The following is a 26,220-nucleotide window of genomic DNA, read 5'->3' as shown; positions in this document are numbered from 1 at the left end:
GGTCAGCAAAGTGATATCTCTGTGTTTTAATATGCTGTCTAGGTTTGTCATAGCTTTTCTTCCAAGGAGCAAGCATCTTTTAATTTCATGGTCGCAGTCACTGTCAGCAGTGCTTTTGGAGGCCAGGAAAATAAAGTCTGACACTGTTTTCACTTTGTCCTCTTCTATTTACCGTGAAGTGATGCTTTTTTAGAGACCCTTTAAACCTATTATGTTTTACAGAGAAAATAATGAACTTTTGTCCAGTCAGCTGGCTAGTAAAAATGACTGGAACCAAAAAGGTTTTTTTTTTTTTTTTTTTTTAATTTTTAAACTTTAACTTCTCTACAGGAAGATGGAAGTGAAACAAAAAGTGAGTTTAACCCACAGAACTGCTCAGCTAAGTTTAGTTCTACCCAAATTCAGCTGGGTAATTTTGAAAACAACCACTTTCTCAGACTTAGAGGAAATGGTTAAGCAACCTCTGAGAAGTCATTTGTTCTTGCACTGTGGTACGTTTTTTTTTTTTTAAATGAGTCCTTTTTAGGTAATAGAACATCCTAACATTGTCCAAGCACTCATCAACTAAAATAAAAAGTCTACAAGATGCTACAAGTTATTATTCTAATCTAGATATCCTTTTCTCCCTTTAAAAAGCACAATGAGAACACGTTTCTTAAAAATGAGTTTTTACATTTTACAAGAAAATGAATTCTCAATACTTTAAGCCCAAAGAGGAATATAAAAGTCACTGAAAGAAAGGGACAAGCTAACAGTTTAAGACTGAGCCACATGGTTCCATCCTGATCTCAGACAAAACAGAGATCAGATATGACTGAAAAATTACATTTTTAGAGAAATTTCTTGTGTCATAATTGTAGTTGATTTCTTGAAAAAAATATATCTGCTATTTCTTTTTTCCCCTGTAGTACTAGTTGAATCCTGGTACAGTAAAACATGATAACTAGGGATGAGAGAATCTATAATTACTAACGCACACATTTTCTGGCTAAGTGATGAAACGTTACTAAAAATTTTTTTTTAATTTTTGATGCAAATATTTCTAATACATTTTGCTACTTTCTCGTCCTTTTACAAAGACCAGATGCAACATATGGTCATCCTGGGGGGAAAATGACTGCACTGAAGCTTGATGGGAAATAGAACTCAATGTCCTGGATGATAGAAGTGCCTTTATAGGAAATGATACCCGCATACCTCATCATTTGGCCAATTTGCTCAAAAACACATTTCAATTAACAACAGAGTTTACAAGAAATCATACTCCATAGGATTTTTTTTAAACTTATATTTTAGTTTTGTTCATTGAACCAAGTTTCACTGCAGCTGTTTACTCCAGCTATTTTTTAGGAGATTAAAAGTTCAGCTGAAGGTCAATATTAATTATGATTCTCATATCAGACAGTAAACATTTCTTAAAGGTAAACAGAAATCATTCAATCTGAAACAGAGAGAAGAACTGAGAAAAAAAGTGAGGAGTGCCTCAAAGGCACAAAAGAACTAACACACATGTAATTGGAGTCCCAGAATTACAGGGGGGAAAAAAAAAACCCAGGCAAAATAATTATCCAAAGAAACCACAGCCCAAAACTTTGTAAATATGGTGAAAGACATAAATTTACAGATTCAAGAAGTTCAATGAACATCAAAAATTATTTAATCCAAAGAAAACCAAGCGAAGAAATAAACTGCTAGAACCAAGTGAAGGAAAAGCTGAAACTAGCTGGAAAATAAAAAGTTACATATTACACACAGAGTAACAAAAATTCAAATACAATGGATTTCTTAACAATGAAGACCAGAAAATGATAGTCTTTAGTGTTTTTATATACATGGAACTATTATATATGTTTGTGCAATATATATGATACATATGTGGGCTGGAAGAAGTACAAGCTGGAATCAAGACTACCGGGAGAAATATCAATAACCTCAGATATGCAGAGGACACCACCCTTATGGCAGAAAGTGAAGAGGAACTAAAAAGCCTCTTGATGAAAGTGAAAGAGGAGAGTGAAAAAGTTGCCTTAAAGCTCAACATTCAGAAAACTAAGATTGTGGCATCTGGTCCCATCACTTCATGGGAAATAGATGGGGAGACAGTGGAAACAGTGTCAGACTTTATTTTTGGGGGCTCCAAAATCACTGCAGATGGTGACTGCAGCCATGAAATTAAAAGACGCTTACTCCTTGGAAGGAAAGTTATGATCAACCTAGAGAGCATATTAAAAAGCAGAGACATTACTTTGCCAACAAAGGTCTGTCTGGTCAAGGCTATGGTTTTGCCAGTGGTCATATATGGATGTGAGAGTTGGACTGTGAAGAAAGCTGAGTGCCCAAAAATTGATGCTTTTGAACTGTGGTGTTGGAGAAGACTCTTGAGAGTCCCTTGGACTGCAAGGAGATCCAACCAGTCCATTCTAAAAGAGATCAGTCCTGGGTGTTCATTGGAAGGACTGATGCTGAAGCTCCAATACTTTGGCCACCTGATGCGAAGAGTTGACTCGTTGGAAAAGACCCTGATGCTGGGAGGGATTGGGGGCAGGAGGAGAAGAGGACGACAGAAGATGAGATGGCTGGATGGCATCACTGACTTGATGGGCATGAGTGTGAGTAAACTCCAAGAGTTTGTGACGGACAGGGAGGCCTGGCGTGCTGCGATTCATGGGGTCGCAAAGAGTCGGACGCGACTGAGTGACTGAACTGAACTGAACTGATGTTACGTATATTACACAAATATATCTATATCTTTGCATAGATTAGTATCCAAAATACGTAAGAACTCTTACAATTCAAAATAGTGGGCAAAAGATCTGAACAGTCACTTCACAAAAGAAGATGAACTAATGTCCAAAAACAAAACAAAACATGCAAACATGCTCAACTACACGCCATCAGTAGTCACCAGGGAAGGCCAATTAAAACCACAGATATACCATTACATACTGATCGGATTGGCTAAATTTAAAAAGGTTAGTCACACTAAATTTTGGCAAGGATGTGAAAAATAAGCATTATCATACACTGCTGATGGAAATGTGAAGTGGTAAAACCTGTTTGGAAAATAGTTTGCAGCTTCTTAAAAAGCTGAAATGTACAGCAACCAGAAGACCCAACCAATCAAATCCTAAATATTTACCCGAGAGAAACAACAAATGTCTACATAAAGACTTGTGCTTCAGAAATCAAGGGAGACTTACACTAACCCCGAACTGGAAACAAATGTCCATTAAGACCTGAATGGATAAACAAGTTATAATATAATCCATAAAATGGAATAAAAAATGAATAAAAATAGGCCAAAAAGGCAAAAATAAATAAATAAAAGGGAACAACTGATATTACTTGGATGAGTCTCAAAATAATTATGCTGAGTGAAAGTACCCAGGCTAAAACAACAGTGCATGGTTTCATTTATGTAAAATCTGTATAGTTCCATTTATATAAAATTCTAGAAAATGTAAATCTATAGTGAGAGAAGATAGATCAGTGGTTGCCTAGGAAGGAGGGGAGTATTTTGTTTGGCTTTGACTCTAAATTTAAAAAATATAACAGCAAGTATCAGGAATATGCACCACTACAGTATTTTAATTATACAAAGACCAATCTGAGAGGCTATTCACTTGAACAATTACTGCACACTCCCATGCCACACTCTAAGCCTTTGTTCCACAATTATTTCTTGTCCACTTACCCAAAGGAATCATGAAGGTCTTCTGTTTAAAAATATTCTTGACACTATAAATACCAACACAGTGATGGACTAAATTCTCTATAATGTTAGTAAGTATTTCAACGTACTTTGAATGAGTGGGTGAGGGATCTTTTACAGAACACTAGTTCAGTTGGCTTAACTTCACATGTACATGCTTAACTTAACATGATACATGTTTACATCTCATCACAGTTCACCATATGTCTTATTTGTGGAGTAAGGCAAGAGAAGACAGTCCCCCCTCCACCCGTGGGTTTTATTAAGAAATAATTGGCATACATCACTGTATAAATTTAAGGTGTACAGTATGATGTTTTGATTTACATATATTGTGAAATGATTACCACGACAGGTTTAGTTAACATCCATCATCTCATGTAGATACAATTTAAAAAAAAGAAAAAAATTTCTCCTCGTGATGAGAACTCGTAGGATCTACTCTCTCAACAACTTTCCAAATATCATATAGCAGTCTTAACTATAGTCATCACGTTGCACATTACATCCACAGCACTTATTTACCTTATAAGTGGAAGTTTGTATCTTTTGTCCACTTTCTTCAACTTCCCCTCCCCGAAACTCCCACCTCTGATAGCCACAAATCTGATCTCTTTGAGTTTGATGTGAGTTTGTGTACAGGGTTTTTTTTTTTTTTTTTTAAGATTCCATATATAAGTGTGATCATACAAAATATGTCTTTCTCTGACTTCTTAGCCTCTAGGTCTATTCGTGTTGTTGCAAATTGTAGGATGTCCTCTTTTTATGGCTGAATAATATTCCATTGTGTGCGTGTATACACACATACATATAGGTACATATATTATATACATATATACATACATACATGTGAACACACACACACTCCACAACTTCTTTATCCATTCATCCACAGAAGAACATTTAGGTTGTTTTCACGTCTTCACAATTATAAATAATACTGCTATGAAGATAAGGGTGCAGATATTTTTTGAAGGGCAAGACAGTTTAAGTAGATCAATCCTAGTCATTCACAGCCCCAAAGAACCCAGAGGGAAAAAGAGTGTGGATTCTAGCTCTCTTAAAGGTCTAGATCATTTTCTGGCAGGACAGGCAGGGAACAAAAGCTTTTCTAACATGGAATAGATCAGAACAAGTAGGAAAAAAATAATTGAACTTACAAACTTACAGGCCTTTAATTCACCAAAATTAAAATAAGTCTAAGAATTCATCAAAGGACTGAGAAGATAAATGATATACCCACATTATTGTATGTTGGAGGCAGAAGGTTTTGGGAAAGAGACAGCTTGTTAAAAACCTGAGTGCCCATCAACAGACAACTAGTTTAAGAAGATGTGGTGGACACACACACATATACACACACACATACATACACACATATATATTACTTAGTCATAAAAAAGAATGAAATACTGCCATTTGCAGCAACATGAGTGGATCTGAAGAACATCATCCTGAGTGAAGTAAGTCAGACAGAGAAAGACAAGTATTACACATCACTTACATGTGGAATCTAAAAAATAATACAAATGAATCTATTTACAAACTGGAAACAGACCCACAGACATAGGAGATGAATTTACAGTTACTGAAAAGGAAGAGGGCGGCGGGGAGAGGGATAAATTAGGTGTATGGGATTAAGAGACGCACACGACTACATAATACAGATAAACTACAGGAATTACCGTACGGCACAGGGAATGACACGCGGTGTCTTATAATAAACTATGATAGAAAATGATCAGAAATGTGTATATATGTGTATGTATGTATACATATTAAAAGACGCCTGCTCCTTGGAGGAAAAGTTATGACCAACCTAGACAGCATATTAAAAAGCAGAGACATTACTTTGCCAACAAAGGTCCTTCTAGTCAAAGCTATGGTTTTTCCAGTGGTCATGTATGGATGTGAGAGTTGGACTATAAAGAAAGCTGAGCTCTGAACAATTGATGCTGTTGAACTGTGGTGTTGGAGAAGACTCTTGAGAGTCCCTTGGACTGCAAGGAGATCCAACCAGTCCATCCTAAAGGAAATCAGTCCTGAATATTCATTGGAAGGACTGATGCTGAAACTCCAATACTTTGGCCACCTGATGCGAAGAACTGACTCATTGAGAAAGACCCTGATGTTGGGAAAGATTGAGGGCAGGAGGAGAAGGGGATGACAGAGAATGAGACGGTTGGATGGCATCCCCAACTCGATGGACATGAGTTTGAGTAAACTCCGGGAGTTGGTGATGGACAGGGAGGCCTGGTGTGCTGCAGTCCATGGGGTCGCAAATAGTCAGACACAACTGAGCGACTGAACTGAACTGATCTATACATGTATAACGTAAATCACTTTGCTGCATACAATACTGTAAATCAACTATACTTCAATAAATAGGTCTGATAGGAACTAATATATGTAAAATGACTGCTGCAAGTAGAACATCAAAGTTTGGCAACCGTAAAAAAATAACAAAAAAGTCGTTTTTATTTTTTAACAATAAAGAAGAAAACCCTTCAGGTATACACACAAAAAAGATTTTAAAAATCAATGATTATTTTTAAAGCTAATTTAAGAATTTTAAATAATTCTGTGTCTTCCGAGCTTACAACCATCCAGAGATGAAATAAATGACTGTAGAATACTCAGGTAACAAAGGCATCTTGATGTGTGGTTTGTCGGATATGCCTGGCTAGGCCATTTCCTTCTCCTGTGACCTGGAGCTATCTTAAGAAACTCACCGCCCAATTCCAATAGCTCCACTTTCTACCTTCTGTGGGTTCCTAAGGTATTCCTCTCCAGTCTCTATAAAAGACAGGTTTCACATGTAGAGTAACAGTTCTCAAGATGTGGTACGGGTACAGCTGGGAATTTCTGATACCCTCTCAGCAGGTCTTCAGCGGCAAAACTATTTTCATAATAAAATGTTATTTCCATTTTCATACTCATTCTCTGATGAGTGTACAGTAGAGATTTCCCTAGCTTATATGACACTTTATATAACACACTGAACACAGAAGCCAATCTAAAAATACCATTGTATTCTATTATGCCCGACATTAAAAAAAATTTGCAACAATGCAAAATAATGCCTCTCACTAATATTTCTGTTTTGGAAAATTAAAAATGTTGCTTATGTTAATATGTAAAAGCTTTTCATTGTCATTATGAAATACATTAATATTTTTTAAAAAATCTTTCAGTGTTAATCTCTAACACAGTGAGTATTGAGAGACTTAATCCACATCAACAAAAGCTCTTAGGGGTCCACAATGATTTTTTAGAGTATAAAAGGGGTCCTAGACCAAAAAGTTTAAGAAGAGTAACACTGCCTTCAAAGATAAAAAAAATCCCCAAACTCTTCAGACATCTTGCATCTTCAAGCATGCCAGTCTCAGTACACTGTTGGGAAAAGTACAAGGAGTAAACACATAAAGTAAGGAAAGTAAGTACAGAAGGTCTGAATCACTCCAAAGGAGGGCAGGAAGGGACATGGGGTTGTAGACCACCCTGGATTCCTAGGTCTCAAAAAAATAAAAATAAAAAAATCTTGAATTTAACTACATATGCTCATTTGAGCATCCACAGGCAGGAATGTAGCCTTTAATAATCTGTCCCTGTGAAAAAAACACAGTCTTCTTCACCTGATGGTATACAAGATGATCCGAAGCAAAGGCGGCCCGTGATGGACTGAGTGATTCCTCCCCTCTGCCCCCAGCTTCATATACTAGAGCACAGATCCCCAGTGAGACGTGTTGGGAGATACGGCCTTTAAGGAGGGAATTCGAGTGAAATGAGGCCACGGGAGCAGGGCTGAAAGGACTGGCATTCTTATAAGGGGAAGGCACAGAGCTCGCTCTGTACGTGCAGAGGAGAGGCCACGCGAGGACACGGCAAGGAGCTGCCATCTGCAAGCCAGGAAGAGCCTCTCACCAGAAACTAACCAGGCCAGCACCTCCCTCTTGAACTCCTAACCTTCACACTCTCAGAACATTTCCGCTTAGCTGCCCAGTCCGTGGGATTTAAGACACCCCGTCTGTGGTGCCCTGCCTATAGATTCTGTTTCCATATAAGCACTCCATAAATATACTGAGTGAGAGGACGAAAATGGGAGTTTGTTTTTTTTTTTTTAGGGGGGCAGGAGACACGGAATACATGTCTGCACAGTTCACACACCATACCTTATGTTATGTGGCCACTAAGGAGATGGTGAAGTGGTGTTCTTCTCAAGATGTCGCCTACTTTTTTTTTTCTTTTTTCCTTTGATTATTATCAGGACAGAAACAGCCACATTTTTTCCTACTGGTTAGTGTCAGGTCTAAAATTCATGCTTTCATATCTCAGTTCATACTGTAACTTGCTCATACCGTTAGCTGTTAAGAGAGCCCCACCTCTCAACGGCTCTAAGACTGACAGCTACGACATGGTTTCACCTCCTTCACTCTTTCCAGAAGGGTCACAGGAAGGCTTCTGCAAGACCCTTCATGCCTCTTACCAATTCCAGGAAATTCTTCTTTTTTTTTCTTAAGTCAAATCTAACTGGCTTGGGAATTGTTTCCGTGGCTCTCTAACGAAGGGCAGGTTGGTCAGCAGGCCCTTTTCCCTGCAGGAAAAGAAACTGATTTAACTGAACCCCTGTGGTCTCCAATCCACAGCAGCTCTCCAGCTGCGAGAAAGGCCCAGCAGATGAAAAGGATGAGGGAGGCAAATGGTGGATCAGTCTTAAATTTTGATTTTGAAAATGCTTCAGAGTAAGAGACTCCCTCCCTCTCAGCATCGCCTTTCCTCAAACACAGAGACCATGTCTTATTCGGCACTATCTTCCCTGCACAAAGCAGGCATAAGTGCTGAAACACACCAAGTGCTCGAAATGCATTTCAGTGGAAAGGGAAGCTGAATGAACATTGATAAGAATATTCAAAAAAAGTGACTTGAAATTACTCTGCTATAGAGATATTTATAGAAAAAGGAGAGGCACTGAAATTCAACTTTACTTGAACAAAATTTTAAAAACCCTCTAAATTAAAAGAGCACAAAGCAAAGTTCTTATCTAAATGTTTTAGAGGTAGTCTAATGTAGTATTAGTTTCAGATTAACATTTACTGAACTAATACATATGAAACACTATATTAGGTGCAAACTCTAGTAGGAACCAAATACAAGGAAACTGTGTTTTTATCTGTTAAATGTAACTGATGGTTCCTGGCTGAACAAGCACGTGTGTTCTTTACACAGAATTTGAAATGTGGTTTGAACCATTGAGAATATGAATCTTAAACAAGCAGTACTTCTGCTTTCATAACACACCTTACACTTCTTTGAGCATCCCTGGGAATAAACGTGGACTCCAGTAACTTACTCCTGTGGGAAAACGCTATCTTCTTAACCCTGAGGCATCTCAGGGCAATTACAGCCCACAATGAGGAATACCTCCACTCTCTTCCCATGCAGTCCACTCACGGGGCCACCAAACTCTCTGACCACTATTCCTTACATCTTCACCTTGCTGTTTGATGAAAATCACTACTTTATTTGTTTCAGAAGTTCAAAATATTGTCCTTACGAGAAAAAACAAATAAAAACCAGATCTAGAGACTCCTGGCAAGGGATGGAGTAAGGAGGTAACTGCCATAATTCAAAATAGATTCTCAGAGCCAAAAGCTGCTGCCAAGTTACATTTAGTTAGCAAAAAATAACAGTAAAATAAGTGTCACAGTCACTAGCAGAAATACAAATTCACTAGTAAAACCAGCTTCTTAGTACGCTTCCTGTGAGGATACATAACAACATAGGTATGAACTTAAATACATATTAAACTACGGACATCTTTGTTTGCATTCCTGATGTCTGTGATATATACCGGCCTCACTGTCAGTAAATGAAGTTCCCTTATCCTATCATCCTAACACTACCCCTTTAGGTCTTTAATTCCTCACTATTTCAACTCCCACCTAATAGATTAAAAAAAAAAAATATATATATATATATATATATATGTATAAAACACCTAAGACTGAAACAAGTTCTACTTGTACGAATAATGAGGTGTTATGTATAACATTTGCCAGCAGAAACTGGAAAAACACACCTAAACCAGAATTAAACTGGATGTAGAAATGAACAGGTTTTCTACTCTTAGGCAACACTTCCCCAAAAGAATCACAAATGCATAATAATTGTTAATAAATATGAATTGGAAAGAATCCTCTCCTGTAGTAGCCTGAAGCCTTTAATGTTACTAAAACAAGATGTAAGAAATACATGTTCCCCAATTTTCAAAATCTCACTCTGGCTAGAATATGCCAAGTGAAAGTGAAAGTTGCTCAGTCTTGTCCGACTCTGCGACCCCATGGGCTGTGTACTCCATGGAACTCTCCAGGCCAGAATACTGGAGTGGGTAGCCTTTCCCTTCTCCAGGGGATCTTCCCAACCCCGGGATTGAACACAGGTCTCCCGCATTGCAGGCGGATTCTTTACCAGCTGAGCCACCAGGCAAGCCCGGAATATGCCAAACCACCCCCCATATCTTAAACTTCAGTGAATATGAGAAAATGTTTTGAGTTACTGTACATATTTTAGTGTTTTATCTAAAGATATTAAAACCTCTTGGTAACATCCTTAGATAAGAATCACAGAGCTAGTGAGAAGCCAGGATTTGAAAGGAGCGGTCTGACTGCTCTTCACTATTACAATATTCTACACAGTAGTCTTACAAAATGAGGTAGATTCACGGAGAGATCTCTAAAATGAAAAAATAAAAGTACAAAACCAAATGTACCTAAGGAAAGTGGTGTGGGATGGGACCTGGCCTTAAACTCTGAAAGTTTTTGAAGGGAGTATACTGATTTGTGCATCTGTATACCTTTAAAAAAAAAAAAAATTAACTCTGCTAGACTAGAAGCTCCTCAAGGGCAGAGACCATTCTGCATTCATAGTTGTACTCCAGCTTTAAGAAAAAAGCTTGGAACAAGTGAGCATACGGTGAAGGTAGGTGAAGGTATTCATTTCAATAGGGTTATCTTTTTAGAAAGAGAGAAGTAGGGGCATGTCAAACACAAATTTAAAAAATACTTGTTAATTGAGGCAGTTTAAGACAGTATGCAAGAAAATCTGTACTCAAACATTCACAGTCTTCTCTGACCCACTCCTAACTCCCCAGTAGAAGAATGCAGCAAGGAGACATGGAAAACTAATTTTGGTTTGTTATATTTTTAGCCTTGGGTGATAAAAATAAGAGATGAAGAAAAACTGTTAGCATGATGTAAACAGGAAAAAATCCAAAATGAAAAAAAAAAAAAAAGGAAAATAACAACAAAAAAGAGAAGACAATCATCAAGTAGCTTTGAACCCCATCACTACCTGGTTTCAATAAAACAGAATTAAGCTCAAAGCACTCATCTTCTACCAAGTTTTTGTACTATATATTTCTGCATTTATTTTCTCTGGTTGCTATCCACAGCAGCAATATAGAACCAAGAGAAAACAAAAAATTTATGATATTGTACAAGGTTATAATAATAACCATTTAGTTCTACTGAAAAGCCAGCACTCAAAAATGTTTGTCAATTCCACATTGGAAATAATCTAGTTAAACAACTCTGGCTAGAGGACACCGAAATGCATCAAGTTATCAGTGCAACATCATAGTCCATGGACTAAAAACACAAACAGTTCAGCATATGAAGAGTATTTAGTTCCTAATCCTTCTATTTATTATTACAACAATGATCAGATTCACATAAAGATATGCCATTTTGGTCACTTAAAAGTTAGCCAATATCCTTGTGGCAAAAAAATATTATTTTAGCTTAATTTTCAATTTTCCTTTCCTTTTCTAGGCTAACTTATTTTATCCTAATATTTATGCTTGTATCAAATTTGTTCTCCAATCAAACATAATCTTTATTTTACAAACTATTTCTAAAAATCCTTCCTCACAACAAAGTTCCCACAGTCCTGGACAATCCTCAGGGTACCTCTTTGACAGATTTAGCTAGAAAAAGTAACTGAAAATGTCAGTGATGACTAAATATTTATGCTCATTAATCTCTCAGGCAAAGTCACAAACCTTATAATATTTAAAGGTAAAAAGCTTGTTTTTAATTTCAACTACCCGGATATTGTTCAAAAAAATATTAACTGCATAATTCCTTATTTTAAAAATGGCATTAGGCATAAGAAACACCTCTGAGTGATTTAACAGAGAATGCATATTACTGCATGAGATCTGCAGAAGAAATTTATAAGAACTCTAATGTTCTTATAAACATTGCCTGTGAGTTAGAAAACACCTCAGTTGGTAAATAAATCTGCTAGACTTGATCTCAGACGGATCTGAACTAATACTTAATTTGTTGATATTTCTCTGAAATATTTTTCTATCAGACTGATAAAACACAAAATAAATGATAGTATCAAATCTATAGCAAAAACTTTGCCATAAAAATACAACTTACTGAGGATCAGTTTGATTATCATTAATCTATTTTTAAAAAAAAAATAGTGATTAACCATAAATCCGGGACTGAAACCACATTTTTTTCTACCAATAGTCACTGTCACTTGACTATCTGTCAAAAAAAGTTTCTATGCACGAGTTCTTCAAGTCTTTACCTCAATAGCATCCAACTGTAGTGAACAAGCACACTTAAGGCTAGCCACACTTTAGTGAACATTCAGTTCATTTCAGTTCAGCTCAGTCACTCAGTCATGTCCAACATGCGACTCCATGAATCGCAGCATGCCAGGCCTCCCTGTCCATCACCAACTCCTGGAGTTTACTCCAACTCATGTCCATCAAGTCAGTGATGCCATCCAACCATCTCATTCTCTGTCGTCCCCTTCTCCTCCTGCCCTCAATCTTTCCCAGCATCAGGGTCTTTTCCAATGAGTCAGTTCTTCGCATCAGGTGGCCAAAGTATTGGAGTTTCAGCTTCAGCATCAGTCCTTCCAATGAACACCCAGGACTGATCTCCTTTAGGGTGGACTGGTTGCATCTCCTTGCTGTCCAAGGGACTCTCAAGAGTCTTCTCCAACACTACAGTTCAAAAGCATCAATTCTTCAGCGTTCAGCTTTCTTTATAGTCCAACTCTCACATCCATACATGACTACTGGAAAAACCAGAGCCTTGGCTAGACGGACCTTTGATGGCAAAGTAATGTCTCTGCTTTTTAATATGCTGTCTAGGTTGGTCATAACTTTCCTTCCAAGGAGAACTTCCTTCCTACATAGACCTTCCTTCCTACATTGAATTATTCTTCTGTGTGCTTCCTCTAAACAAAAAGTTACTAAGCCTCTGGGAAGCCTGTATGAATGCTGATGGAAGTGAGGTTGCTGTTTTAACTGGCAGTGCATTTCTTATTGCCCCAAACTCAACCCTCTACGCTTAGTCTGAATTGTTTTCTTAATCTGGGCATCAAATCTACATATTAAAAGGACAGTATCAGTGGCCCAAAAGGTTTAGGTACTAAGCATTTAAAAAGCAGAGAAACTACTGCTAAAAGTATAAAGGGAAACCAGCCCAAACGTATGGGCATCAACTTGATATATCCAGGATACACTAGATCCTCCCACCAAGCCCCAGTGGCCTTACTTAACCCTTTTGACAATTATGGGAAACTAAGACAATTTATGGGGAAATCAAGAAGAAACTAGATAAATGTAATACTACTTCTGTCTTCAAATCACACTTAGGTCTCCTTAATCACTCCCACTAAACTCCATTTCTCCATCAAAGAGAACTCTGAAATGGTATAATGGTGTTGAGGTGATGAAAATTCTAATAACTAGTTTAAATCTTATAACAATTTCAACTGTGAGGAATATCATGAGCCAAATCCTTCCTGCCCACCAGAAATTTCCTTTATGGCACCAAATGACATCTGAGGCAGTTGTCTAGGAAACAGACAACTACAGACAACAGGGCTACCACACAGACCTGGTCATCATCTGCTTGTGAGATCCAGGGAGCAAAGACACATGCCCAACCCAAAGAGGTCCAGTTCTCTCACTGCATTTCCCATTCTCCCATCCTCCCAGCTTACCAAGCTCTCTCCCTTGTAGAAACATGGGAACGCCTCCTTAAACACCCTTCCTCCCAGATCCCTGGCTTTGGCCTCCCCAAATAGCACAGAGGCCTGGAGAAGACTCTTGACCATCTAATCCCGCCATCTACAGAAGTCCAGACAATTGGCTGGAGTTCTGTTTTGATGACCACACTCTTGAACTATGTGGCAGAAATGCCTGGGAGGACATTCATTAAGGAAAAGAACTTCAGAGAGTCTTTGACAGTTGAACTTGATTCTGCATTGTTTTCTCAAACTCCCTTGGAAGACTAAATTTTCTTTATTTGGAAGTGATTTCCTCCTAGTTTTTTTTAGATGCAAAGGTCGGAATTTTTTCTTTAATTGATTCATTGTTCTACCATAAACATCAGAACAAACGTGAGACAAAACCAGTCAATAAAGAACAGTGACTGCCACCATGATCATCCCATGGTGGGTCAATGAGTCAGTAGCTTTCTTTATAATTTTTCCTCCTTGAGATCTGAAACATTCAGGAAAGTGAACAGCACTAACTTACAAGCAGTTGTGACTTTTCTGACTAGGAAAGAAAAATACACAGTATGATTAAACTCATGGCAAATGTTTTCTATCTTCTTCCAGGGCCCTCAAGTGCCAGCCTTAACTCATTCATCCCCTCTCCCCTCGATTCCTTTTGTCCAACCAGACCCACCTACTTCACCTTTCCAACCCCAACTCTTGTCTTTCAGCCTCACACAAGAGTGTTCTACTCTCCAAAAGAGATTCATTTCTAAGACAAAGACTTGCAAGGCTCAAGGTATTGACCATTTTGCCTTTTCGATTCCTCCTTACCTTAAATCTCCATATACCTCTCATCTTCATGACTAATTCTCCTACATCCCGATTTCCCCTTAAGATCTTTGGAGTCAGAGTCTTACAGGCGCTCCCAGGAATAATCACAAATAGATTACAACAGTGAATCAGGTTACAGGGGGATCCTGACTACTCTTTCATAGACACAGGAACCCGTATCTATTGCACAGAAATACCAGGGCGATGAGCAGCCTTCCCTATAAAGACCACTAGATAAAAATGGAGCTGAACTACCGTGGGCTCCAGAATTTTCCTCATTCTTCATTGCTAGTTTTCTGTGAATACTCTTAAAAGGTACAAATCCAGGAATTCAAATTAAAAAAACAAAAAACACTGTTTCTCAGGTCGAGCCAAAATTATGGAAAGGTGTAGTAGGATTAGCTCCAGCTCCAACCTCCTACAGTTTTCAAGACTTGCGGTAACTAATTAACAGAATATGACTGCACTATCATCCTCACTTACCTCAAGCGCCAAGAACTACAGGCCTGATCCAGCTCCAACCCAACTTCTGGGGTCATTCTGGCTCGACCTCTCTGTATTTCAACCTCCTAATTTTTTTACAGAGAGGGTCAGAATGCTGCTGTTTCCTAACAGGAGTGTTAATCAATAGAAATGTAAACTTACCGCTGACAAATGTTGTATCAACAGGTTATAAAGACAATCATACACAGAAAAATACGATCTTTAACAATGTGGTCACAATATTCTTTGGACTCCAGAGAAAGCGTGAAGAAAAAAAAAAATGATCTCTTTAAGAATTCTTGCCTTGAGGAAGTTAACTTCTCCTATACCTCTAGACCAGAGCTCTCTGGATCACTTATCTAGACCATCTTTAATCCTGAAAGCAAGATGGGGGGGGGGGGGGGGAGGGAACAAAGCCTTTTAAAATCTTATTCCAACCATTGTTTAAAACTAGTGAATTTTGTGAGCTTCCCTGGTGGCTCAGTTGGTAAAGAATCCGCCTGCAATGCAAGAGACCTCGGCCTGATTCCTGGGTCGGGAAGATCCCCTGAAGAAGGGAATTGCAACCCACTTCAGTATTCTGGACTGAAGAATTCCATAGACAGAGGACCCTGGTGGGCTACAGTCCATGGGGTCACAAAGAGTTGGACACTACTGAGCAACTTTCACTTTATTTATTTAATTAATACTTAGAAAACTGTCCCAAGTTTTATTGATTTTTTAACTTCTATGTTCTATTATTTTCATATTAGCATGAAAACAAAACTAGATTATTCCATTTCTTTTCTCTTATTGAGGTTCCGTTCAGTTTTGCAGTCATGTCCGACTCTTTGCGACCCCATGGACTGCAGCATGCCAGGTCTCCCTGTCCATCACCAACTCCCAGAGCTTGCTCAAACTCATGTCCATAGAGTCAAGGATGCCATCAAACCATATCATCCTGTCATCCCCTTCTCCTCCCAACTTCAATCTTTCCCAGCATCAGGGTCTTTTCAAATGAGTCAGTTCTTCGCATCAGGTGGCCAAAGTATTGGAGTTTCAGCTTCACCATCAGTCTTTCCAATGAATATTCAGGACTGATCTCCTTTAGGATGGACTGGTTGGGTCTCCTTGCAGTCCAAGGGACTCTCAAGAGTCTTCTCCAACACCACAGTTCAAAAACATCAATTCTTCAGCACTCAGCTTTCTTTAGAGTACAAATCTCACATCCATACATGATTACTGGAAAAACCATAGCCTTGACTAGATGGACCTTTGTTGGCAAAGTAATGTCTCTGCTTTTTAATATGCTGTCTAGGTTGGTCATAGCTTTTCTTCCAAGAAACAAGTATCTTTTAATTTCACAGCTGTAGTCACCAGCTGCAGTGATTTTGGAGCCCCAAAAAATAAAGTCTCTCACTGTTTCCATTGATTCCCTAACTACTTGCCATGAAGTGATGGAACTGGATGTCATGATCTTAGTTTTTTGAATGCTGAATTTTAAGTCAACTTTTTCACTCTCGTCTTTCACTTTCATCAAGAGGCTCTTTAGTTCCTCTTCACTTTCTGCCATAAGGGTGGTGTCATCTGCATATCTGAGGTTATTGATATTTCTCCTGGCAATCTTGATTCTAGCTCATGTTTCATCCAGCCTGGCATTTCACATGATGCATACAAGTTAAATAAGCAGGGTGAAAATATACAGCCTTGACGGACTCCTTTCCCAATTTGGAACCAGTCTGTTTTTCCATGTCCAATTCTAACTGTTGCTTCTTGACCTGCATACAGATTTCTCAGGAGACAGGTCTGGTGGTCTGGTATTCCCATCTCTTAAAGAATTTCCCACAGTTGGTGGTGATCCACACAGTCAAAGGCTTTGGTGTAGTCAATAAAGCAAAAGTAGATGTTTTTTCTGGAACTCTCTTGCTTTTTCAGTGATCCAGTGGATGTTGGCAATTTGATCTCTGGTTCCTCTGCCTTTTCTAAATCCAACTTAGAAAATCACAGCTAAAACCGTGAACATCTAAAGTTCATGGTTCATGTACTGTTGAAGTCTGGCTTGGAGAATTTTGAGCATTAGTTAGCTAGCATGTGAGATGAGTACAATTTTGCAGTAGTTTGAACATTCTTTGGCATTGCCTTTCTTTGGGATTGGAATGAAAACTGACCTTTTCCAGTCCTGTGGCCACAGCTGAGTTTTCCAGATTTGCTGGCATACTGAGTGCAGCACTTTCACAGCATCATCTTTTAGGATTTGAAAGAGCTCAACTGGAATTCCATCACCTCTACTAGCTTTGTTCGTAGTGATGCTTCCTGAGGCCCACTTGACTTTGCATTCCAGGATGTTTGGCTCTAGGTGAGTGATCATACCATCGTGGTTATCTGGGTGGTAAAGATCTTTTTTGTAGAGTTCTGTGTATTCTTGCCACCTCTTCTTAATGTCTTCTGCTTCTGTTAAGTCCATACCATTTCTGTCCTTTATTATGCCAATCCTTGCATGGAACGTTCCCTTGGTATCTCTAATTTTCTTGAAGAGATCTCTAGTCTTTCCCATTCTATGCTTTTCCTTTATTTCTTTGCACTGATCACTGAGGAAGGCTTTCTTATCTCTCCTTGCTATTCTTTGGAACTCTGCATTCAGATGGGTATATCTTTCCTTTTCTCCTTTGCCTTTCACTTCTCTTCTTTTCTCGGCTATTTGTAAGGCCTCATCAGACAACCATTTTGCGTTTTTGCATTTTTTTTTCCTTGGGGATGATCTTGATCACTGCCCCCTGTACAATGTCCTGAACCTCTGTCCATAGTTCTTCAGGCACTCTATCAGATCTAATCCCCTGACTCTATTTGTCACTTCCACTGTATAATCGTAATAGGTCTCCCCATCCTATTCTTCCCCCATCTTGATTTAGGATCAGGTTACCATTAACTGATAGCACGTTTCTGGGGCTTCTGCTAACTGGGCCTAGCAGAAAATCTACTTGTAAACAGGCATTACAAAAATGGTGTCTGCCTGATTCCTGAGAAAGAAATCACCCTTCTCATTCTCTATATGATAATTTCCTTATAATCAATCTTTCTGGTTCTGTCTCTATCAAGTTGAGTTCTCAAGAATCATCTCCAGATAAATAATAATCACTGGTTCTAATAGTTTCTAAAATATGATACTGATGTTGTCTCAAGATACCTTTTTGGGGAAGTTGTTATGTACAGAACTTTTCCACCTCTGCTTTCCAGTTAACAGCTGGACTGGTTTCTAGTTACAGCCTTGACCTTATACTACTAAGTGATGTTAATATTCGAATCCTATATACTCCTATTTCCCTTAACTGAAATAAAGATTGAAGACAGAAAAGTAAAAGCAGAATTTAACTTATATTCTATCATGTGAACTATTATCTTCCATTGTAAACTATTGTAAACTATTATCTTCCGTTGTTTTTTTTTTTTCTCAATATGGTAAGTTATTTCAGAACAAAAAAAACTACACATGAACACAATGCAGTAAGCTCACATAGATGAGCTTTGATAGATGCTAAAAAAAAAAATTTTTTTTAAACAAATGCATACCTCTGTAGGTATGCACTGGAGTAGGAAATAGCAACCCACTCCAGTATTCCTGCCTGAGAAATCCCCTGGAGAGAAACCTGGCAGGCTATGAGGTCTAAAAGAGCTGGACATGACTGAGCACACACAGGCACATACCTAACAGGATAACTGCTATTTGTAAGATTAAAATGATGAAATCACAATTTTATACTGCCTTATAATTCATGAACATCTAATTTATTATCCACACTTCCCATTTTGGAAGTTGGGAAATACTTTCACTTGGAAGCCAATCTGAAAACAAAAATAGTTTTATAAAGATAGGGAAGTCCCCCTTGTTAGATTACACACGAGGATGTAGTATTAAAGTGATTCTTGGGGGCTTTGGGAAACATAAACGTGTTTAAATTGTTTTCAGTGCTGGGGCTTCAAAATATCAATGATTTTCCACCCTCTGGAAATTTACCTTGGGCCATACCACAAACTAGAAAGCATTTAAAAATAGACACACACACACACATATGAAATTTGCTTATCTAGTAAAGTTCTCAAAAGCTCCCTTCTGATGAATACTTTTAGCACGCTAAAAATGAAGTGTAGATTCCTAGACCCAACTTCAGACCTTCTGAATCAGATCCTGAGGATGAGGTCTGTATCTACATTCCTTAACATAAATTTATTCTAAAATGCCCTAATCTTATGTGCAAGTGAGGACAAATAAAACTAGGTAGTCATCAAATAATCACTTGCCCTAATCTAGTGAAAGTGATGTCGCTCAGTTGTGTCTGATTCTTTGCAACCCGGTGGACTGTAGCCTACCAGACTCCTCCGTCCATGGGATCTTCCAGGCAAGAATACTGGAGTGGGTTGCCATTTCCTTCTCCAGGGCATCTTCCCAACCCAGGGATCGAACCCGGGTCTCCCGCATTGCGGGCAGACGCTCTACCCTCTGAGCCACCAGAGAAGTCCCCGGACATTTATCAAAAGACCTACAGAGTTTCTATTTTTTGTTTGGTTGGTTTTTGGTAATACAGCAATCACTACTTCTGATTAGTTTCACTTCTGCTTAACAGAAGATAACAGCTCCTACCAAACCAACCTTGAGTACTAGTCCAGCACATTCCTCTCCCCATAATAAAAAAAGGCACCAAATATCCAAAGCCAGACTGGATGTCCTGTCTTCAGCATAATAGTCAGCAGTCCCTACCAAGGGCAACACCAAAAATATCTCCTGAGCCAAATGGAAATTCTTGGCAATAACGTAAGCCCTTTCTGGAGATGTGCATATTAAATGGATTGCAGCAGTGACAGGTTAACATAGGCCGGTCATCAAATAAATCCATTATCAGGTAGAGAGCAGGGTCCAAGAAAAATGACCCATACCAGCAGCAAGTTTTGATAGAAAACATGGAAAGCAGAAAAGGCCTAACTGGAATAGATGAGTATTGGAAAGCAAATTAGCAAAACTAAATTTGTCTTCTTTACAAATTTACCTCTTTTCAGGGAGTGAAATCATTGACAAGAATTTTAACTGAAAGATACATGGCCCCGACTTATTGAAACTTTTCGATAAGTGCTCACACCTCTCTCCACATATAGAGATACATGACAAAGTGTAAGTGGTGACAATTTTATTAAAAGAGAATGAATGTGTAACAAAAGCCCAGGCCAAACTTGATAAACCCTCCAATGATAAATTCTATGGGTAATGAAATATTCTGCACCAGAACACTGAGACCTATGAGAGAATTAGATGTACATATTCTTTGCACTCAAAAGGATTAAGTACAAAGATAAGCGTACTTTCCACTATATCATGTCCTGTTTGAAGACACTAGAAAATTCTACAGCTATTCTTCAAAAGTTCCGAAATAATGAGTCTTTCTTAAACCCGAAAAGCACCTCAAAGTGTTAGGACCTAATTTCTTGTTGAGGCTACCCTGGTGGCTCAGTGATAAAGAATCCGCCTGCCATCTAGGAGACCGGGATTTGGTCCCTGGGTCGGGAAGATCCCCTGGACAAGGAAATGGCAACCCCTCTTGTATTCTTGCCTGGGAAATCTCGTGGACAGAGGAGCCTGGCAGGCTACAGTCCCCAAGGTCACAATAGAATCAGACGTGACTTAGTGACTAAACCAATCAACCAATTTCTTGTTGACTTAAATGTTAGTTTGTATCCCCCTTGCTAAAGGATGCTAGATAAGGTTCCAAGGAGTAATTACTACATTAACTAAAATGACATGCTGCTAAACTATCTCCAGCACAGACTGAAAATCTAGGAGACAGGAAAGGATTAGAAATCCAATTTCCTACATGAAAGTTGAAGCACTGCTTCTTTTTTATTCTCCTCTCTGGGACTTTTTCATTGCCCTCCCCAATATGACAATTTGCAAATATTCACATCCAGAGGAACATATTCTAAAACTATTCTAAGATGGGAGAAAAGGCTCCAATTTTAAGACTTGAGAATGTACTTTAATTCTGTAGGCACAGGTTCACCAAATCAGCTAGCAATAATCTTAACCAAATGGGTGACTCAGCCTTGTTGAGAGGAGTTTTTTGTTTTTGTTTTTTTAACTTAGAGAAAACTTCACATTTAAAATCCTACAAACACGGAAGCTCCAAGCTTTCTACCTAGAACACAGGCTAAGCCTTAGGATACCCACTGGAAAGGATTTAAGAAACTGTATTAAACATACTTTATACCAAAGTACTGGATGTTCTCTAAGCTTCCTTTTAGCTCAAATCGTCCTTATTTTTCTTTCCCAACTTTATCAGACTACTCTTAGAGCCTTAGTAATTACAAATAGAACCTGAATGAGAAAATTCAGAATTAAAGCTGTCATCATTAAACCTAATTAAACAGTACAGACAGGGATATGGCAGTAGAATAAAGCACTCTGAATTAGGGACAGGGAGAATATAATTAGTAGCTCGCAGTCGCAGGCATGAAAGAGCATACAACAAAGTCTGGCTCGGGTCTGGGGCATAGTGGACAATGTCTCTGTCTCCCGGGTGGCAAGAGAACCACCCTAACAGAGGCAGACTCTGCCTTCTATTAATGCGACAAACTCTCTACCTTAAGTAACCAACCACCCGCAGGAAAACACATGTCCACTAGGAGAGTGAACTCTCCCATTTCAGCGTGAATTCTCCCTTACTGGCAGTTTTCCTACTTTCTGTCCCCAAAAGGGAATCCATATACTCAACACCGCAAATTGAAAGGCATCTCACCCCTACATGGCACTTGTGGTCCAAACAAAAGCCATGGTTTTAAAAGAAGGGTGGGATGGATTCGCTCCCTTCGGTCAGTAAAGGGCTGTGGCTGTTAGCCGAACCTCCTGCAGGCTCCGGCTTTGGACTCTCGCCTCAAGTCACATTGTGATATCACCGTGACGGCCCCTTGATATTTAATGAGTCTCGACTGAAAAAAAAAAAAAAAAGCCGATCTTATTGGGAGCCAGGGAGAGGAAGCTTGAACCTCCTGCGGAATGCCTCCGCAACAGACGGGGAGAGCGGCAATGCGGGCTGGAACCTCCCCGGCGCCCAGCCGGGGTGATCCAGCTTTTCTGCAAGTTTTTCTCTACCTTCCACTGAACTAACCTAGCAAGCCCCCACCCCCCACCCAGCCCTACCAGGAAAAGTCACACCGGCAACTCGCCGAAGGGCAGGGGGGGACAGCTCCGAGCGCGCCACCCAAGTTGAGGGTTTGACCGCCCTTTAACCCTTCCCGCCCCAAAGCCCACTCTGCACCCGGTGCAAACCCAAGCTCCGCCAACTTTCCCGGCCGCCCCCCTCCAATGCGCACCACAGCCCAAACTTTGCAGCTCGCCCACCTGGCTGCGCAGAGGAGCGAGGTGTCCGGGACACCGGGTGTCCCCACCCGGGACGGGCGGTGGCGCTGACCTTCACGCCAGCAACCCCGGCCCCCGACCCCCGAGCCTGGCGATCGCCGCCTCCCGCCCCCTCCCCCGAGCCTCCGACAGCCTGCCACCGGGGCCCCTACACCAGCACCCCCCCACCACCACCTCACCGCAAAACCTCTCGCGGGAAACCTGCGCTGGAGGCGGCTGCAGCTCGCCCTCGGGTGTCACGACTCCCCACGACCCTCTGGGCCCCGGGAGAGCCCGGCTCCCAGCTTCGGCCTCCCTCCGGCGGCGCCTACTCACCATTGGTGAAAGGCTCCATTATTTGCGGCCCCCTCTGCCCCGGGCCGCGGCTCCTGAGAGCGGGAGCGCGCGAGCTTCCTCCTCCGAGAGCTCCGAGCGGCCCTGCGTACTGAGCATGCCCGGCGCGGCGCCCAGGGCTGCCAGGGAGGTGCCGCGAGGGGCGGCGCCGCTCCGCCCTCTCTGGGATCCGCCACTCCGGGTTTTCCAGACAGCTGCAGAGAGAGTCGGGGAATCTAGGGGGGGCGGCTCCTGGGAGGGGGCGGGCCTGGGAGGGGCGTGTCCAGAACAAGCCCCGCCCCAGGCAGGAAGGCCGGCGGGCAGGCTGGCTCTCTAGTTCTCCCCGGTCCAGCGCTCCGAACCGCGCTCAGTCCCTTTAAAGCAAACAGGATGGTCTGTCGCGTCTGGCAGGTGTCCCGGCTCTAGACGCCGGTACCCCGGCACCACGCGCGTAACACATCGCCCCACGGAGTGGACATTCCAGAGATGGGACGAGAAACACAGGCCACAGAAGAGGCTGAAATACACGCCCCCCTGTTGAGCCTTCAGTTAGGGTGATGGGATGCAGACCCAGTGGGGTCGCTGGTTCGGATGGCTGGGTGAGAACAGAGACCTGAGTGGGAGGTGGCCGCGGGCGCCGAGATCTGAAGGCAGAGTAGGTAGCAGGCTGCGGGTGCAGGGCTCTCCGCTGACTGCCCAAGCTTCGAATTTCCCCCGGGGTGGGGGGTCCAGCTCCCTTCGGCAAGGCTCCAGGGAACAGGTACTCTGCGTCGTCTCCGTAGGCTGCTCGCTCGCCGCATAGTGAGCGATCGGTGGCGGAGACTGAAAGGGGGGCGACCGCCGGGGGCGGGCACCCGGGGTCCTGTCCCCGGAGGGCTAGCGGGTTTGGAGGCACCGCCTCTACCTCCCGGTGCAGGCAGATGACAAAACGCGGCGCTGGATCCGCCGGGGCCAACTGGCCCCGCAGGATGTGGGCAGAAGGCCTGGCCCCGCGGAGCCTTAAATCAACACCTGGCGGGGCTCCGCACCACCACCACCACCACCCCCCAGGGTGTCGCCGCTGCGGCCGGGCTGGGAGGAGCTAGGCCCGAGAAACGGAAACTCCACCGGTCGCCACCGCTGCCCGACATCCAGCGCCCCAGCCGCCAGCAGCCCCCCAGCCATCATTGTTTCCGGCGTCAAACTCCGGGCAGGGCCGGCGAACCTTTGGACTGGAAACAAACCGGGGGGGTGGGGGCGCCGTGAGCCCCGGGGAAGCTCGTCTGGGCCCCCGGCTTCTTCATCCCTTGCTCAGACGGCGCATCGCCGCCACGGCGCGGAGATCGCAGCCCTCCCAGGGCGCGGCCACCGCCTCCCGTCCCTCCTCCCTCCTTCCCCCAGCGCAGCCCTGGCCCCAGCAGCAACTTGGCTCCCGCAACGCCTCCCGGCGCCTGCCAACTGTCACAGGCTCTCCTCCGAGGCTGTCAACAGCAGGGCGTCGCGTGCAAACAAGCTGGAAGAGAGCGCAAACAGCCTGGGCAGACGGGGACGGCCGCGGCGCTGTGTGACCCGAGTGGGAATTTAGAAATTAGGTTTCCAAGAAGTAAAAGCTGCGTGCAATTATTGTGTTTTGCAAGGTTCATTTTAAAGTGTCGATCGTATTAAATCGCTCACTTTCGCTTTAAAACCTCCTGTGGATACCAAGGACACTTAGAATAAAAATTGAAACTCTTTGCCTGAACTCTGGGACCTCATCTCCCACCTGTGCCCACGATGCTTTGTCTACCGAGGCCCTTCTGGCTGTTCCTGAAAGTCGCCAAGTTACATCAAATCATTCCCATAACGCGTTCCTCGTGGATGAACTGTTCCTTCTGCCTTGTGCTTTTCCCTGCTTGTTCCTTCTTGTCTTTCAGTGCTCAACTCAAATGTCATCTCTTCAGAGCTCTTCCCTGGCCCCCCAACGGAAAATAGGTCCAAACATGATCTGCTGAGTAAAGACTGAGCCCTGCTTTACTATCTTCAGAGCACTGTCTAAAACAGTGTTTTTGTTCCTTCTTTCATTATTACCAATCTCTCTTTCCAGAATGCAAGCTCCAGGAAGACAGGGTCATTTCCTTCATAAAGGGCTGTATCCTAAATCCTAGGATTTGTGAATGGATGCCAAGGTTTTTAGAGTTCTAGTTCTCTTGCAATGTTGAAAACCCTTCCAGAGAACGTTTCTATATTGAGTGGTGTGTTTGTGATCAGTACAGAGAAGGTCTGTATCGTATGACACTTCAAAGTTGCTTTCTTCTCTTGACATTGTGTTAAAGACAATCAGAGCCCTTAGGCTGCCTCCTCAGCAACCCCCCTCCCCCCACTCAACTTCAGAACCAAAAATAGGAAGTGAACCACAGGGGCTGGTACATAAGTGTTCAAATATCATATAGTATTTGTAGTGCTGGATTTTGTTAAAAGGACCCCAAAGGACTCCTATTGCTTAGATAGGAGGCTCTTACCTATATTTTCAGTTCAGTTCAGTAGCTCAGTCGTGTCTGACTCTTTGCGACCCCATGGACTGCAGCACACCAGGCCTCCCTTGTCCATCACCAACTCCTGGAGCTTGCTCAAACTCATGCCCATTGAACTGGGGATGCCACCCAACCATCTCATCCTCTGTCCTCCCCTTCTCCTCCCGCCTTCAATCTTTCCCAACATCAGGGTCTTTTCCAGTGAGTCAGGGTCCTGTCATGTTCCTTTGGAGTTATTTTTGCAGTCAAAGCACTTAGAGATATTTACAGCTCCACAGCTTGTTAAATCTCCTCACCTCACCTCACCTGTAAGCTGGAGTCTGTCATGCTTTTAAGTGTGAAACACATTACCTTGTGTTTCGTCTTAAATACGTCAATTCTTCAGAGACTTGTAAAAATGCTTCACCATTGCACTAACAAATATAGGTGGATGATCATATCTTATGTGATTTGTTTGGCATAAAGACAAATAACTTCTTTATCTTCCCTTTGCCAACTTCTTGCCTCCTGTTCCTACCCAGGCATGGGTATGCCCACCTGCATGCACACACGTGTGCACACACACACACACACACAAATACATAAGGACCATTTAAAGAAGTGTGGGTTTGTATTGGAGATAGAAAGAGTAACAAAAATCAAAATGTTTCAGAATCCTATCTACCTTCAAAAGTATAAAGATGAATTTTGTTTTGTTTTAGTCTGGGTTTTTATTTTTTGGATCCTATTTTACATTTCACTTCATAAAGCCTTTCTGAGGGAACACTGTTTCACAGACTCATGCTGAAACCCATTATGCTTCAGTCTCTAACCTCCTCCTATCCTCCCACACAGAACTTCCTCTTTAGTGAAGGGCATAATACTTTAAATTATTATGAAGTAACTATTCGCTATCAGAGGAGATAGTGTGACATTATCTACTATACTCATTTACTCTTTTTGGAATCCTTGATGTCTATTTAACATTTGAAAGCCAAAAA

The 26,220-nt window shown here is 41.5% G+C and overlaps 1 protein-coding gene and 1 long non-coding RNA gene across 2 annotated transcripts in view; both read right to left on the bottom strand.

Moving 5' to 3' along the window:
• The window catches only part of LOC122700636 (leucyl and cystinyl aminopeptidase), a 95,393-nt gene extending 71,893 nt beyond the window's left edge, over positions 1-23,500 (bottom strand). The window contains exon 1 of the mRNA XM_043913680.1: positions 22,755-23,500. Coding sequence (XP_043769615.1) covers positions 22,755-22,773 — 19 coding nt within the window. The 5' untranslated portion in view covers positions 22,774-23,500. The remainder of the gene's footprint in view (positions 1-22,754) is intronic.
• Positions 40-16,545, bottom strand: LOC122700637. The gene is made up of 3 exons (XR_006342843.1): positions 16,505-16,545; positions 12,842-12,845; positions 40-184 (listed from the first exon to the last, which is right to left on the bottom strand). It is a non-coding gene; the product is annotated as an uncharacterized LOC122700637 (long non-coding RNA).
• Positions 23,501-26,220: the final 2,720 nt, after the last annotated feature.

Source organism: Cervus elaphus, chromosome 9 (genome assembly GCF_910594005.1).
Source record: "Cervus elaphus chromosome 9, mCerEla1.1, whole genome shotgun sequence".
In the NCBI taxonomy this organism is placed as follows: Eukaryota; Metazoa; Chordata; class Mammalia; order Artiodactyla; family Cervidae; genus Cervus; species Cervus elaphus.
The sequence above is the reverse complement of the archived record's forward strand: the minus strand, read 5'-3'. Positions and strand labels throughout refer to the sequence as shown.